The sequence below is a fragment of the Ovis aries genome, chromosome 15 (genome assembly GCF_016772045.2).
Source record: "Ovis aries strain OAR_USU_Benz2616 breed Rambouillet chromosome 15, ARS-UI_Ramb_v3.0, whole genome shotgun sequence".
NCBI classification, from domain to species: Eukaryota; Metazoa; Chordata; class Mammalia; order Artiodactyla; family Bovidae; genus Ovis; species Ovis aries.
Window position 1 is genome coordinate 50874688 of NC_056068.1, and position 16997 is coordinate 50891684.

Genomic DNA, 16997 nt, shown 5'->3' on the forward strand with positions numbered 1-16997 from the left:
AATACTGGGTTTGCCTCCACCTCTAGCCCCCAGACTCTTCCAAGGCAAGAACAGGGTCAGATTGCTCTGTCTCTAGAACCCATGGGGAGTCGTCGTTGAGTTCTTGTTAAAGTCACAAAATCATAATCTCAAGGAAGAGCCTGAGTATCATTATGTACATATTCCTTCTTCAGTTCAGTTGAGTCGCTCAGTCGTGTCTGACTCTTCCCGACCGCATGGACCACAGCACGCCAGGCCTCCCTGTCCATCACCAACTCCCAGAGTTTACTCAAACTCATGTCCATTGAGTCGGTGATGCCATCCAACCTCTTATCCTCTGTCGTCCCCTTCTCCTCCTGCCTTCAATTGTTCCCAGCATCAGGGTCTTTTCAAATGAGTCAGGTGGCAAAGTGTTTGACTTGCCTTATATCACTAGTACCCTAAGTAGGTCAGTGCTATCCTTATCCTGATTCTCAGAAGTAAAACTGAGGCTCAGAGAGCTTAAGTGACTTGCTCAAGGTCACACAGCCCAAAAGTGCAGCCCTAGAACCCAGCTCTGTCCATCTCCCTGGCCAGATCATCTTCCCATCAGTTGTGATGAGGGTCTTCAGCAGCCCCCATCCTACACCAGCCCTACCCCCTACTTACATGCTTCTCCACAGCTTGCAGGCTCCACTCCTCATTGTCACTCAGCTGACCACAGTGCACCTGGAGGAGAGGGAGAGGGGAACCAGCTGTGACCTTCCCTAGCCTCTTGTCTCTACCAGAGTGCCCTCCCTATGCTTGGCACACACCTGGCCCCACCAACACATACACACTCCAGTCTGTGGGCTCAATGATAAGTCCATCCTCTGACCAAGCAGATGGCTGGGAAATCCCCTCCTCCAGAAAGCTTTCAAGGGCTAATCCAAAGAAGTGGAACTTTTCTGATCTCTGACTTTTCAGCCACTGTCCTATCTATAGCACAAGCCAGGTGTATAGTGAGGGACAGGGGGTGACCTTGGACCCCCTCTCCATCTCTCAGTCTATGGAGCTTTTCAGGCCCTGATGATAGCATCAGTATTATTAACTTCAGCCTCCCAGCTCCATCCTTTCCGAGTTGGGATTTGAGCCTACCCTAAGTCTGGGATAGGGGAAGAAGTCCACCATTTACAATACATCTGTTGTGCCTAAAGAACCCGGGAGAATGGATGGATAAATTAAGAAATGAGTGAATGGAGTGACAAGGTACTTTGCCTTGCATGTGATTCTCACCAGCCTGTAAGTCAAGCTTCCATCTTTCAGACGAAAGGCCCAGAAAGGTTGAGTGACTTGCCCCAGGTCACAGAGCAGAAAGTGGCAGAGTTGGTACAGCACTGCCCATTCCCTCCCCTTCTCTGCCCACATCTTCCCCTCTCCAGATCCATCTTCATTACCCCACCCCTTGTCCTGTCCCTCTCCAACTTCTCTGTGTCAGCCACCTGGAGTCCCCTCCACCCATCTTTCATGCTCTGTGAAGTCTCTTCTCCCACCTCCGCTTGGGTGCTTGGTGAAGAAGATGGTGGGGGCGGTGGTTTGTACTGCAGGCCCTGACAGCAAAGCTCCCCACCTGCGTCACCAGCTTCCAGGCACCTACTCAGAGCTGCTCACCACCTGCGGGACTTCCCACAGTGCTTGCACTGGGGTCCCCTCCTTCATCCTCCCCACCCTCCACTCAGCAGCCCCTGCCTGCCTTCCTCTGTTCTAGGTCCCCTGCCAGGAGCAGATGGAGAGGAGGAGACCAGCAGGTTCTCAGGAAGCTCACAGCCTGGCTTGGGGGTATGGAGGAGAGCGATATGATGGAGGGGGATGTAGAACTTCATACCTGGGGAAGAAGAGGGCAGACTGAGTGGGTGGGAACTTAAAGGCTGTGGGAGCTCAGAGTGGGAGAGCACCTGGGGAGCTTCCAAAACTGTCACTGAAGTATGGGAAGACAAGCAGAGCCCGGAAAGGATGCTGTAGGCAGGAGGCTGTCCTGACAGTGCTGGGTAGTAGGTGGTACGAGGAGCTGAGGACCCAGGCAGGGGTGCCGTCCGTGGTAAAGGGGGAGAGCAAGGCTAAGGAATTGGACTTTAGCTTGGTTGTACTGGGGATTCAGGGCAGACTTTAGCATCTGCAGACCACGGTCTACAAGGTAGGGAGAACTGGACGGAGCAAGACTGGAGGCAGGAAGACCCGGAAGGGGCCTGGGCCACCAAGGATCGTGTGGAAGGTTAGGCTCCGGATGAGGCTCCACCTATGATTCCCATAAGACAGGTTGTTGAAAGGGGCTAGGAGCATGGTTCATTTGCATATGGTTTACAGAAACATGTTGGCATTTTACTATTAGTAGATGGAGGAGGACATCCTTCTTGTTCCTGCCACCTGGACTCATGTCTCAGACAAAGGGAAGGTTGGGACCCCTCTAGGGCTGTGGGATTGGCAAAACAGCCTGGTCCCAGGACAGAGCTGGGAGGGTGAATGAGCCTCAGAGTGCTGGAGGGAAGGAAGGAATAATGGAATCCTCTCCACCTGCTGGGCTTGCCCCTCCCTGCATCCCAGCAAGCACGTGCACAAACACAGGGCACACTTTCATGGAGACCCTCAGTGCCCCCCAACACACACACACACACACACACACTCACTGTCCCATAGAGATATCAGGCATGTGCATACCTGCACACACACACAGTGTAGTCAAAGACATCCACACACTCACAGTGACTACCATCCACACGTGCACATTCATATCTGTACACAGGATACTTGAGTTCACATACTGGAGAGCCATGCACACGCTTCTGCCCATCCCTGCCCCCTCACGTTAAGCAAACATAATCAGCAGCGTGTACACACACACACACACACACACACACACACACACACTTGGCTCCTTGCCCACCAACAGAACGCACAATTGTACCTACTCTTGATAACTAGGGGGCGGATCTACGACCCAGTGGGAGCTCTCAGGAGTGGGAACCGGGGCGGCAGAGAAGGTTGAAAGCCCAGCAAAGGCCCACCCCTTCACCAAGTTCAACAGAACTAAAGGACACCCCTTCCCCCAAGTAAGGAACTGGTACAGCTGGCACAGCTCAGGGAAAGAGTGGGCACAAATCATACATCAAATGCCAGAGACCAAAGGCTCCCCGCTCCTCAATGGGACTTATTATCCCAGAATCGAAGAACAGAGCCAAAGACTCTGCAGAGAATCTGCAATCAAGTCACCCGAGCTGCGAGCTGCAGGAGCCCAGAGCTCTGCGCAGGATGGCATGTCCCTCAGAGAGCCCTCTGCTGACCCCCTCTCTATCAGGCCCCAGTATTCCTTGCAGGGCTCCCAGGTTTCCTTGCTGTCATTTGCCATCATTTGCGGTTCTCTCTCTGTTTTGCTCACTTGTTTAATGTCCAGTGCCCTCACCCCTCCAGACTGTATGGTCTGTGAAGGCAGGGCCCATCTGGTCTGTCTCGGTTACTGCTGCTATGTTCATATAGCACAGTGCCTGGCGGTGCTCAAGAAATATGCCTTCAACTGATGGATGGGAGAGTGGATGGATGGAGGGATGATGAATACAAGAGCAGAGACCCAGAGAGGGGACTGGGGCTTGTTAAGGGAGGAGCTGGGGGGTCAGCCCTCCCAAGTGATCTGCCCTGGGTACTCCCTTTACCCTCTAGAACCTTAGTCCTTGGGATCTGGCAACAGCAGGGAGGTCTGGGGATGTCTGTGCTGCCTCTCAGAGGATGTGAGACCCTGTGGCCCCAGGAGCATAGGACAGGGAGAGGCATGAGGCAGCCGGACAGGATCAGCCAGACAGGATGTGTCAGACCTGTATGCTCTGGGGAGGGGGTGTCCCAGAGAAGAACATTTCCACTTGAGTAGGAAGGGCCAGGCTTGAAGGAGAGGAAGATTGCAGATAATCCAAATACTTTTCAAGAGCTCCTCACTGCCCAGGGTGTTTGAGGAGGTGAGCGGACAGTAGTCAGGAACTCCTGGCAGCCACAGGTAGCATCTTGCTCACCAACACGCACCCCACTCCTCAGCCTTGCTGTATCACACTCTTCCCCTCCACACTCCACCACCCTGACTCCGCTCATGCTGGTCCTAGAATATCCTATCCCTTCTCTCCCTGTTCCCCTCTCCCTATGTCCCAAAGTCCCACTCAAATACTGTCTCCACTGTGAGGCACCCCTTGGCGCTCCAGCATTATTTCATTTGGCCGGTGGTGGTCTGAGGGTGGCCCTGCCTTCCCCGGGACTGAGCCTCCAGAAGGCAGGAATGAGTCCGCCTCCTCTCTCTGCCTCAGCACCTGTCCTGGGGCAGGCAGGGCCCAGAGCAGAATTTTGCTTGGGTGCCATAAATTTAAGTGATCTGACCAATCCCCATTGCCAACCCACAGAGCCTTTCCTACCCCCAGGAGAGGGCTGAAGCCTGAACTCCTGGTCAGACATGAGCCATGGTGAATAGCGGTCACAGCAATCATCCTTCCTGTCCACAACACAACAACCTTCCAAGCATCTTGCCATTGTAGGAGCTGCTTCCTTACTGGCCCAGCTGTCACAGCCCCCGACACAGGAAGTCCTTCTAGGAACTTGGCACCCCAGACCCCTTTCCCTCAACAGAGGTGGGCAACCAAGCCATCGCCTCCCATGCCCCACCTCTGCGCAGTGTGCCTAACCCAGGTCCTCCTCCAAGCTACCAGCTCTGGGACAGATGGGGACCAGAGGAGGGAGGCAAGCGGCGCTGAGAGCTGGGTGCCAACGGCAGATCCGCTCCCTACGGGAACAGGAGCTGGGGGTGGCGGAGCAGCTTGCGGGAGAAACCAAGGGGGCGCCTCCCCCTCCACCAGGCAGATGGGGCTCCGAGGAGACCAAGCCAAGTGTCCCTTCCTTCCTCTCCTCTCCCCGTGGCCGCCCCCCGCGCCCACCGCGCTCCCCCGGCAGCAGCTCGGGAAAGGTCAGGCGCCTCGGAAACCTTTAATTTCGTTTTAATGAGCTCAGGAGGAGTCCCCGGGCGGGCGCTCCGAGACCGGCTCATTTATCTGTCCGCGCCCTTTACCGAGGCGGTGGTCCCCTCCGCGGAAGTCGATCCCTAATAACGGCGATTTGAGGGCGCTAACCCTTCGGTTCTTAGGACTGGACACAGATTTTGAGGGTGCACTTCCCCACGGACTCTCAAAACCTGTGTCCAGTCCTAAGAGATTGGAGAAACACAGAGCCCGGACCCCGCAAAGCTCACCCAACTCCACAAAGGGAGCCGAAAGCGGGGAGCTCCGCGAGGGGGCAGCAGAGAGCAGGAGGGGCCCTGGCTCTGGGTGCCGGCCCAACTCCCTCCACCCAGCAGCGTCCCTCCTTCCAGCTGAGGCCCCCTCCCCTCCAGTCATCCGCCCCAGGAAGCCCGCCCTGTTGCTTGGCATCTGTCCCAGCCTCGGATGTGGGTCTGGATGGGGCTGGATGCCTTCCCAGGCAGCCCTGCTCCGGGGGCCTCCTCTCCTCAAGCCTCCCAGCTCCAGTGGCCCCCATCTCTGACTGGCTTTCCCACATTTCTTGGCCCGGTCGGTGGTATCTGCACATCCCTCCTCAGTGTCACTTGGTCCTTTCCCACTTGGCTGCATGCATGGCCTCTTGGGACAGTGTCCCCAACCCGTCTTGACGGATGTCTTGGTCAGAGCTGTGTCAAGGCTCCATAAGGTAAGACTCCAGATGGGGCTTGCACATCCCTCCACAAATTGCTGATGGGCACGCAGCTTCATCCTGCCCATTCAAGGTGGGGCAGAGGGCTCCTCCCAGACTTCTCCCAGACCGCGTTTTCCCCATCTCCACCCCAACTTGCTGTTCAGCACACACACACACACACACACACACACACACACACACACACACACACACACACACCAGTGGGGCTCCGTCCGGTGCACCCTCCCTTGCTCCCTCCCCTATTCTCTTCCCCATCCCACCCACAACTGCTCTTACCAAGATGACAGCTGCCACAGCCCCGGCCTCCTTGTCCACCAGCGGTATGACCAGCACTGAGGGGGAGAGGGCAATGAGGTGGTCCCGTGGGGCCAGTGAGGCTCAGAGGTACTGAGCCAGGACCCAGGGAGGGAGACAAAGACACAGACAGGGAGAGGCTAGGACGGAGACACAGAGAGACCCAGAGACCCGGAGAGACAGAAAGACGGGTCCTGAGGCAGTGACAAAAATGACCGCAGCGACGACCCCTGCACAGAAGGAAGTCCCCGCTCTCGGCAACTTTCTCATGATCCTCCCAGCAACCCTGGGATGGAGGGAGGCAGGTTAAGGCTGAGCACCCCTATTTTACAGATCGGGAAACTGAGGTCCAGAAAGGGGAAGTGACTTGCCCAAGATCACACAGCAAGTCAGGTCTCCTGACTCCCAGTCTTGTGCACTTTCCACATCGAGACAGAGGACAGAGACCTAGAGAGACTGAGACACGAAGCAGAGAGACATGCGGACAGGGGGCATGGAGAGGAAAAGAAAGATAACAGAGAGTGACAGAGAGTGTGACAACTACAGCCCATCTAACCACCAGCACAAGCAACACCCCCTCAAGGTAGGTTCTGTTGTTCCCATTTTACAGACCAGGAAATTGAGGCTTAGAGAGGTTAGTAGCACAATAGGGAGAGAATTAGATGGCGGGTTTGCTAGAAACACAGAGCAAGAGAAAGAAGGAGACAGAGATGGAGACAGGGATAGAAGACAGATATGGTCTGGGGAGTAGAGGCAACAGTCCCTCCCTGCCCCTGCCCTTGCCCCGCTCCCAGCCCTTACCTTGGGTGTCAGGAGCCAGTGGAGCCACCAGCCTTGCCAAGGGCTTCCCAGGCAGGTCTGAGGGGCCCAGTCCATTGCAGCCCAGCCGCTTCCGGGAGATCACAGCCTCTCTGAAAAGAGGATATGATTCTACCTCTCAGTCTCTGGGCTTCCCAGGTGGTGCTAATGGTAAAGAATTCGCCTGCCAAGCAGGGAACACAAGAGATGAGGGTTCAATCCCTGGGTCGGGAAGATCCCATGGAGAAGGCTCTGCAATCCACTCCAGTATTCTTGCCTGGAGAATCCCATTGACAGAGGAGCCTGGAGAGCTATGGTCCATAAGGTTGCAAAGCGTCGGACACTACTGAAGCAACTTAGCACGCACGCTCAGTCTCTGGGTCAAAGAGGAACAGGCCCCAGCCTGGGGACCCACAGTGGGCTGGACTCTGCACATCTGTGAGAATCTGGACAAGCTGAGCTGCTGCACGGTGGATATGACGAAGGCAAAAATCAGAGTCTCAGGAGAAAAGTGAACCCTCCTGCACTGTTGGTAGGAATATAAATTGATACAGCCACTATGGAAGACAGTACGGAGATTCCTTAAAAAACTACAAATAAAACTACCATATGACCCAGCAATCCTACTCCTAGGCATATACCCCGAGGAAACTGAAAAGACATATGTACCCCAATGTTCACTGCAGTACTATTTACAACAGCTAGAACATGGAAGCAACCTAGATGTCCATCGAGAGATGAATGAACAAAAAAGTTGTGGTTCATATACACAATGGGACTATTACTCAGCCATAAAAAGGAACAGATTTGAGTCAGTTCTAATGAGGTGGATGAAAGTAGAGCCTATTATACAGAGTGAAGTAAGTCAGAAAGAGAAAGATAAATATCATATACTAACACATATATATGGAATCTAGAAAGATGGTAGTGAAGAATTCATTTGCAGGGCAGCAATGGAGAAACAGACATAGAGGACAGACTTATGGACACAGGGAGAGGGGAGGAGAGGGTGAGATGTATGCAGAGAGTAACATGGAAACTTACATTACCATATGTTAAACAGATAGCCAATGGGAATTGTTGTATGTTTCAGGAAACTCAAACAGAGGCTCTGTATCAACCTAGAGGGGTGGGGTAAGGAAGGAGATGGGGAGGAGGTTCAAGAGGGAGGGGACATATGTATACCTATGGCCGATTCATATTGAGGTTTGGCAGAAAACAACAAAATTCTGTAAAGCAATTATCCTTCAATTAAAAAATAAATTAATTTAAAAAAAAAATCAGAGTCTCAGACCCTCACTCTGCCCTCCCCACGCAGAGGAGCAAGCAGCTACAGTCTGGCCTCTGGTGCCTCCTGCTGGTAGATATGGGAAAGGTCCCTTCAGGGTACAGCACAAATCTCACAGAGCAAGTAAAAGCCAGGGCTCAGAGCTAGGCTGTCTGGGTTAAAGCCTACCATAGCTACCACTTGATTTTGGGCAAGTGACCTAACCTCTCTGAGCTTTCCAGGGAGATCTGGGGTGGAGAGAGTAGAAATCGAAACATCAGAATCTTCAGAAAATCATCTGGAGCAACTTTTGGTGCTAAGCACAGGAGGGGGACTCCAGAAGTTTATTAGGCAAGGTTAAAGCATCTGCCTCCAATGCGGGAGACCCGGGCTCGATCCTTGGGTTGGGAAGATCCCCTAGAGAAGGAAATGGTAACCCACTCCAGTATTCTTGCCTGGAGAATCCCATGGATGAAGATGCCTGGTAGGCTACAGTCCACGGGGTCGCAAAGAGTCAGACACGACTGAGCAACTTCACTTACTTTACTTATGTGCATATTAAAAAGCAGAGACATTACTTTGCCAACAAAGGTTTGTCTAGTCAAAGCTATGGTTTTCCAGTAGTCATGTATGGATGTGAGAGTTGGACTATAAAGAAAGCTGAGCGCCGAAGAATTGATGCTTTTGAACTGTGGTGTTGGAGAAGACTCTTGAGAGTCCCTAAACCAATCCTAAAGGAAATCAGTCCTGAATATTCACTGGAAGGACTGATGCTAAAGCTGAAACTCCAATCCTTTGGCCACCTGATGCAAAGAAATGACTCATTGGAAAAGACTCTGATGCTAGGAAAGATTGAAGATGGGAAGAGAAGGGGACGACAGAGGATGAGATGGTTGGATGAGATCACCGACTAAATGGACACAAGTTTGAGTAAACTCTAGGAGTTGGTGATGGACAGGGAGGCCTGGCATGCTGCACTTCATGGGGTTGCAAAGAGTTGGACACAACAGAGCAACTGAACTGAACTGAACTGATGTGCCCACGAAGTCCAGTCAACTTACATAGATGAATTCCCAATGATCCCATAGATTAAATACTATTATCTTTTCCATTTTTCAGGTGGAGAAACTAGTGTGCTGAGAGGTTAAGAAACTTGTCCAAAGTCCCACAGCTAGCAAGAGGTAAAGCCTGGATTGAACCCAGGCATTTGGCACCAGAGCCCATACTGCTAACCAGTACGCTTGAGTCTTCCTCAAGACCAGAGAGGACTGAGGCTCCAATGGGGACTCATGTGAATGTCCAGGAGGCATTGGGGTGATGGGGGCAGGGGTGGGAACTGAGACAGGGGAGCCTGTGGTGGGAAGAACGAGCTTCTCTCTGCCTTCACCACACATCCCCGCCCCCAACCCAGCCTCTGGCTCTTCCTGCTTAATAAAGCTCCTGAGTTTTCACCAAATGTCACTCCCTGGTGATTAATTGTCCTGGGTTCTTCATCCCTCATGCTGCCTCCGCTTAATTGTGTTTGTAGGAACTGCCTGGCCTGGAGAGAAGAGGCGCATGCAGGGCTGGGACTCTGGTGTGTGCAAGTGGGGTCACTCATGGGAGCCCAGCAAAGGTCAAGGGAGGAAACGAGAGGGGCAGTCTGCGAGTCCTCAGACCAGGTCACGGCAGCTGGAGAAATTAAGGACCAAAGAGGCTGAATGCCTCAATCAGGGTTATGCAACATTCTGGATCCAACCCATTCGTTCCTGGTTCCTTGGTTCACATTCTATGATGACCACTGGTGTCTCCCACCTTCCAGCCCTCACACCTGGATCTTTAGGTTTCTGGAGGGCCGGATTCCAGTTTTGAGCTGTCCAATTGCGCCAGTCACCCCAGGAAGGAACAGGGATCTAGGGTGGCAGAAGGCAATGGCAGCCATGTTTCCGAGTGACTAAGGTGACAAAGGCTGCGGCTTCGTGGAGACAGGAACTGGCCTTGTTGACCCTCAGCCAGACCCCTTGTAGCGGACCCCGCCCAATCACTTGGCCTCAGATAAGCTGGTTATCAGTCAGCCACCAGGTGGCGCTGGTCCCTGCACTGCTGGTCAGTAAGTGCTGCAGCTTCATCTCACTGACCCTTGACTCCTCTCTTCCCAGCCCCCAGATTGTGGGCTGCCCTGGCTTCTCTCCTTCTACCTCCCTACTCTGCCCTCAAGCAAGGACCCTGATGAAGGAATTGCCCCGAGCTTTTCTTCTCTTCTGCACAAGACTCCCCTTCTGTGCTCATGGTCTCATGACTCTCCAGCCCCCAATCTCTTAAGCTCCAGGACTCAAAGTCCGGCTGAAGGCCTTCCCCGGGTGTCCCTGAAATAGTCAGACACTCCCCTAGTCCTGATCAGAACTTATTCTCTCCACCGCTTCCCTGGAAATAGCACAATCATCCACCGGGTCCCCTGCAGCTTATCCTCAAACTGTCCTGGGTGTCTCCCTCTTCTCACCTCCCCATCCAATGGGTGAGTCACTGCCCCTGCATCTCCACAGCTCTCCCCTGCTCTCCATTCCCAAGCCACTGCCCAGCTCAAATAGACACCTCTTGCCTAGACCTGCAGCAGCCTCTCTCCTCGCTTCCTGCCTCCTGTCGGGTCCCTTAAATCCAGCCCCCACCAGAGTCAGGGCAGCTGTCCTAATTGTGGGGACATTCTGCTTAAAGCCATCCCACAGAGTATTTGTTTATTCCACAGAGTCCCTCTGGCTCAGGTTTGGTACCGAGGACCGAGAGAAGAAGAGGAGTCATGGTGTCATCCAGCAAATGAAGTACAGACTCATGCCTGAGTGCAGAGATGGGAGCCCTGACGAAGGAAGGAAGAGCAGGCTCCCGCTGACCTGGGTGCAGGACGGAAGTGGGATCAGAGAAGGAGAAGGCTTCCTGGAGGAGGACATGCCTGAGTTGAGTCTTAAAGGACACACAGACATTATCAAGGCAGACAGGAAAGGAAGTGCAGGTGGAGGGAACTGCATGGCAAAGGCTCAGAGGAAAGAAAGAATGTGTGTCTGCTGGATGGTCCACCAGCATGGCGGCTGCAGAGGGCAAAACCCTGGGGAACTAGGCTTGATCCTGAGCACAGTGGGAGCCCAGGGACTTGAACAGAACAAGGTGAAGGTCAGGTTCAATTTCAGGCCGATCATGCTGGCTGCTGAGTAAAACTCTCACTAGAAAGGGAGAATCTGAGAGACAGAAACTGGGTCTCACTGAGGGCCTGTAGTCTCAGAGGTCCCTGGAACAGCAAAAGGGAGGCTGGGCTGGGGCAGGTCAGCCTTGACTGGGTCCAGATCTTCCATCAGGCACTGAGCCTTTCAAGGATCTTCCACCCTCAGGAGTCCCCCCCACACCTCGGAACTTTGCTCTGTAACCCACCCTCTCCTGGCTGGCCACATCCCAGAGCCCTGGGCAGGGCTGTGCAAGGCCATGCTCACCTCAACCCACCCTGCTATGAGCCCTTTTCTGCTGCCTCACCCTTCCCAGAACTGCTGACCCCCTAGAGGTTTCAAAGATGTTGGAAGTGGGTAGGGGACTCCAAGGCTGTGTCTCCTCCACCCAGTCAGGGCTTGGGCTTCATCTACTGCTCACATCCCCGCTCTTGTCTGCCTGCCTGTGTGCCTGCTAAGTCACTCAGTCATGTCCGACTCTCTGAGACCCTATGGACTATAGCCAGCCAGCCTCCTCTGTCCATGGGATTCTCCAGGCAAGAATACTAGGGTGGGTTGCTGTGCCCTCCTCCAGGGGATATTTCTGACCCAGGGATCCAACCCGTGTCTACTGCAGCTCCTGCATTGCAGCAGGCGGATTCTTTACCGCTGAGCCACCGGGGAAGCCCCCCATCCCCCATGACGTCCCCTCAACTCAGCGCCCCCGCCCTGCCTCCTCTCCCCTCCTGACTGCCCCCTCCAACCAGGATGATGTTGGAGGGGAGGGAATGTCACAGCCCCGGGGCCAGCTGTCCAGATTGAAGGCTAATGACTCAGCCCTGGTGCCGGGGTGGTCATGGGCTGCCCCAGTGAAGATAAAGACAGATGGACACAGAGTCGGGAGAGGAACGGGCGTGGATTTTATGACGGTTCCGTCCCTTTAACAACTATTTGCTTAGCGGAGGGTAGAGGAAGAGGCTCTCTGTTGGTGGGGTCAATGGCCTGGAAAGAGCACCAGGCCCTCTTCCACTTCTCTGAGCCCCTTCTTGGGTCAGGCCCCCCTCCTCTGACGGAGCCCCCCACCTCATCTTCACTCTCATCTTTCATCTCTCTTGGAGACAAATTATGATTCAGGCCAAGACCCCAACCCTCCTTTCCATCTCCCTCTCCCTCCCACAGAAAGTGAGACTCCAGGGAGATGGGAACAGACTGTTCTCTGTGTCTCTTGAGATCAATCAGAGGGACAGATGGATTCTGCAGTGAGTGGGGACCCGGTCAACTCTGAGGAAGAAATTTCTCTCAAGGTTCGGCCCCTGGGCCCCGCCCCCCCCCCCCCCCCCCCCCCCCCCGCAGACGGTGGCAGAGGGAGACAGCCAGCTGGGACTGGGGTGGGTGGTGTCTCCGCTTTAGTCAGAAAGGCTTTCACTGTACTCAGCAGGGAGTAATCAGAGGCTTTAAGATGGCAGGAGACACAATGAGAAGAGGACTGAAATAGGCTGATTGAGATTGAGGCGGGGCACGGAGGAGAGAGGAGAAGGCTTCCAGGAAGCTTCTCACCCAGGCAGCCCTCCAGGATTCTCCCTCCCCAGCCCTGAAGCGCACCCCCACTTGCAGCCTCAGGATTCCGAGTGGCAGCCCTCACACGTCACAGTGCCCCAGCTTAGCAGCGCACAGAAGCATGGACTGAGGCCTGGGGAGACAGCAAGAGCCTGTGACGGCAGCCATGCTGTCCTGGCTCCCAGCCCAGGGTTCTTCTCATGGACAGACCCATCCCCTAGGGAGGCTGCCAAGGCCCAGACATCTTTTTTGGAAAACTGAATCCTCCTTAGTGCTGGGGATCTATGGAGTAGGCTTCCTCGTGGCCCTCAGGCTGGGCCCTGGCAGAGAAGGGCAATGGGCTGGTCAGGGTGGAGAAGGTACATGGAAGGACTTCGCGGGGGGAGGAGACAGCACAGCAAGCGCAAGGAGGCAGGGAACCCAGGACTCACGAGGGGATGAAACGGCATCTGTGAGCCCGTGGAGGGGTGCGGGGCATCACGGGAAGGGCTGGGTAGCTGGTGGGGCCGCCTCACTCCCCCCTGGCCCATCTCCACCCTGCCTCCCCACACCACCCCGGGCCCTTATCTGTCTTTATGATCCGCCTTCACTTCACACCTGCTGCTGTTTGCCAGCCCTGCCGGCCCTCCACGGTTTCCTGGAGGAGCACCCCCTCCACTGGGCATGCCCAGCACTCAGGCTCCACCTTGGGCTGGGGCTGGTGCCTGATCTCCCAATGTGCACCAGAGGGCCCTTCAGAGAGCCACAGAGGGCACCTTTGGAAGGGCCCTGGAAGGGAAGTAATTTTCTCAAGGTCACCCAATGAGTAAATGCGTTGGGACGTGGGGGTGGGGGGCAATCAGCAATCATTAAACTCCTACTGTATGCTGGCCCTAGGCTAAGCCCTGGCATCTATGATCTCATTAAGCCCATAGGCAGGGCCCACTGTTATCTTCATTCTGTAGATGAGAAAACAGGTTTGGAAGGGGCCTGAGTGGGGCAGGGATGGGTCAGGGCTAGAATCCAGGCCTGTCTGACTCCCATTCAAGTGCCCTTGCCTCTTCCACAAACCTCTGTCTCTCAGTCCAAGCCGAGGAGGTGGGCTCACCAGACACACAGTGAGTGGCTGAGTGGGCAGAGCACAGATTTCAAAAGAGAGGACAGGCCTGAACCTTCACCCCCATACTTGCTGGTGGGACACCCCACCAGCCTCACTGGCCTTGTCTCCTCGGCCTTCTGATGCTGCAGAGGATCTGAGCCCCTCAAAGATGCCTGGACTGCAGCACCCCCCCACCCCCACTCCAGCTCACCGCAGGCTCAGAAGGAGCAGTGCAGACCCTGAAAGATGCTCCCCTCTTGCCGTCTCAGTCTCTGATCCTGCATCCCTCTCTCAGGAGAGCCTTCCCAGGCTGCCTCGAGGAAACTTACTGGATCTGATAGGCTCATATTAAATAAAGTTCTTGAGGATTAGGGGTAGGGCTCAGAGGAGAAGAGGGGACATTATAGCATTTTTTCCCTTAAGATTCTGAAGACCTCCCAGGCCTATCCTGCCATCTTACAGATGGGACACTAGAAGCCAGAGATGAGCATGGCTGCCTTAGTTCACACAGTCCTTGAGAGGAGAGGCTGTCAAATGATGCTAAAGGGGACAGTGTCACCTACCTGCCCACCTTGTGGGAACATCAAATGGGAGAAAAGGAGGTGGGAAGCCTCAGACCTATTGGAGAGGCACCATCCTCTTCCATGGGGAAGTGCCAAAGGATAGAACTGCATCAAAGAAGCCACGGTTCCATGTGCCAGGGCTGGGGGCGTCTCAGGACCACCAGCACCCCCAGTATTAGGACCTCTGGCATCCCCCAAAAGCAGCTCTTTCCATGGCCTCTGTGACAGGTGTCTTGCCAACCTCAGCTACTACCTGAAAAAGCCACATCCCTGACTGCTTGACCTGTTGGAGTGGAGCGCTGCCTCCTGGTAACACCCCCCCACGGGTGTCCTCTCAGCCCTCCTAGCTCCCGACCCAGTGCTCCCTGGGCCCATGACGCCTCTGCACCACCCAGAAGGCAGTGCTCATATCCTCCTTGGCCTGGCCTCCTCTGGACCAGAGTTCCTGCCCATCCACACTTTCTCATCAGACAAGCTCCATTTCCCTTCTCTCTTCCCTGGACAGCCAGGAGCTAGGATACCGTGTCCCAGACCTGGCTGTGCCTCACACCAAGTATGCGGCATTGGACATGTCTCACGATGTCTGCTCATGTGGAAAACAGGGAGACTGAATTCAATAGGCTCAGAGGTGCCAAGGGACCAGAGGACACTGAGCCCGTGTTCCTGAAGTCAGTGATTCCAGTGTTCTACCATAATGAAAACAAAAACAGACATTTAGCACTCATTATGGATACAGTTTTAAGGGCATTACATGTGTTAACCATTTAATCCTCCCAAGAATCCTCCCATAATAGTACTACGAAATGAGTACTATTATTATCGCCAGTTTACAAGCAAGAAAACCGGGGCACAGAGAGGCTGAGTCCCTTGCCCTGGATAGTAAACTGGAGCTGGGGTTTGAACCCAAGCAGCTGGGCTCCAGAACGCACAGTGGGACGTGGTCTGTGATCTCCCCGTCCTCAGAGTTGACACCACGAGGTCCTGCATTCTGTGACTCCAAGTTCTGTGATTCTGTGAGAACCTGCAGGCAGTTCTTGTAGCCTGCTGGGGTTCTCGCTGACAAGCTGTAGCCCCGACCTTTTGAGACTCAGGCTAAGGAGGCTGCAGTGGTTTAGAATAGCTCTCCAGGAGGAAATCTAGCAGCTGGCACTGTCCCTGTGTCATCCACTCCCCTAACACAACACAACAGAAGACAGTGCTTCTCCCCTCTATGCTGCAGTCGGTGAGCTGGCCAGGGGACCCCAGCTGGCAGGGAGGCTGAGGTCCAGGTCAGATGGGGAGGGTGAGACCAGACCTTGTGGTCTCCCTTGATCATGTGAGAGGGCAACGGGGTGGAGAGCAGCTCACCGCACTTTCCCCTCCTGGGGCAGCTCGTGGGGGGGCTCCTCACACACCAGCCGGAATTCTCTGTCCAGCAGGTAGGTGTAGACCGTCTCCTAGAACAGAAGGCACTCATGAGATCCAGGGGAAAGGCCCTCCCACCACCCACTTCCAGTCCGACACAGGTCTGGGTGCCAAGGTCGTGGGCATCTGTTTGTCCATCATTACTCCCCAGGTGATTCTAAGTGCAGCCAGGGTAGGAAAACTCCCTTGTGATCTCAGCACTTCACTCTCTCCTGGGGAGAGTCTGATGGGCTGAAGGAACAGACCACAACCTGCCAATACCCCACAACACTGAGATATTTCCAGGCAGAGACTGCAGCCTCAACAAACAATAACTGAGCGTCCACGCGGGGCCATACTGCAGAAGAGGCTCTGAACAACCTGGAATCTTCCCTCCTACCTCAGATACACAGCCAAGAAATCACACACTGTGAGACAAGCCAGGAGGACTTCTTGGAGGCAGTGACTTTAAAGTTGTAACTGACATGGGAATTGGACATATTCAGGGAGTGGGTTGGAGATGGAGACGGTAGAGGACAGGGAATCCTGGTGTGCTGCAGTGCATGGGGTCGCAAAAGAGTCGGACATGAGTGAGCAACTGAACAACAAAAGGGAGTGGGTGAGAATGGCTTCTGGGCCAAGTATTAATAATAGGTAGGTAGGTGTACAGAGTCCAAAGCACTGATGGAACCGACAGTGGTGGGGCCAGGGAGGGGGCACAGGAGGTGGGTTTGGGATCAGCGGTGCTGAGTGGGAAGGGAGCTTGGGGAGGGTTCTGTTGAGGAGAGGGACTGCTACTGGGGAGGGAGGAGCTGGTGAGCCCTGTGAGACCGGAGCTGATTTGTATTTTGGAATGACCATTCCCTGGAGTAAGATCAAAGCTCTTTTTGAAGTATATCGAGTCTGCAGCTTGTCAATCCTCCCCCCCAAGGACCCAGAGCCTTCCTTTTTGAGGGGTGGGGGGCATGCCATTCAGCGTGCAGGATTTTTTGTTCCCTGACCAGAGATTGAACCCACACCCTCGGCAGTGAAAGCACAGAGCCCCAACCACTGGACTGTCAGGAACTCCCCACCAGAGCAGTCTTGGTTTCAGTTGCAGACCATGTCTTGGCAGAAGCAGTTGCCCTCACTGACCCACAAGAGAAAATCCACATTCCCTCCAAGCAGGACTGGCCACTCTTAGAGACCCACAGCCAACCTCTCTGCAGAGCATCTCCATTGCT

General features: G+C 54.5%; 1 protein-coding gene across 3 annotated transcripts in view; it reads right to left on the bottom strand.

Moving 5' to 3' along the window:
- Positions 1–16997, bottom strand: part of PDE2A (phosphodiesterase 2A) — a 90428-nt gene that overhangs the window by 14359 nt on the left and 59072 nt on the right. For all 3 annotated transcript variants that reach the window (XM_042233195.1, XM_027979492.2, XM_027979493.2), the window contains 4 exons: positions 15739–15827; positions 6763–6872; positions 5944–5999; positions 628–687 (listed from right to left, as the gene is read on the bottom strand). In XM_042233195.1, the coding sequence (XP_042089129.1) occupies positions 628–687; positions 5944–5999; positions 6763–6872; positions 15739–15827 (315 nt within the window). The remainder of the gene's footprint in view (positions 1–627; positions 688–5943; positions 6000–6762; positions 6873–15738; positions 15828–16997) is intronic.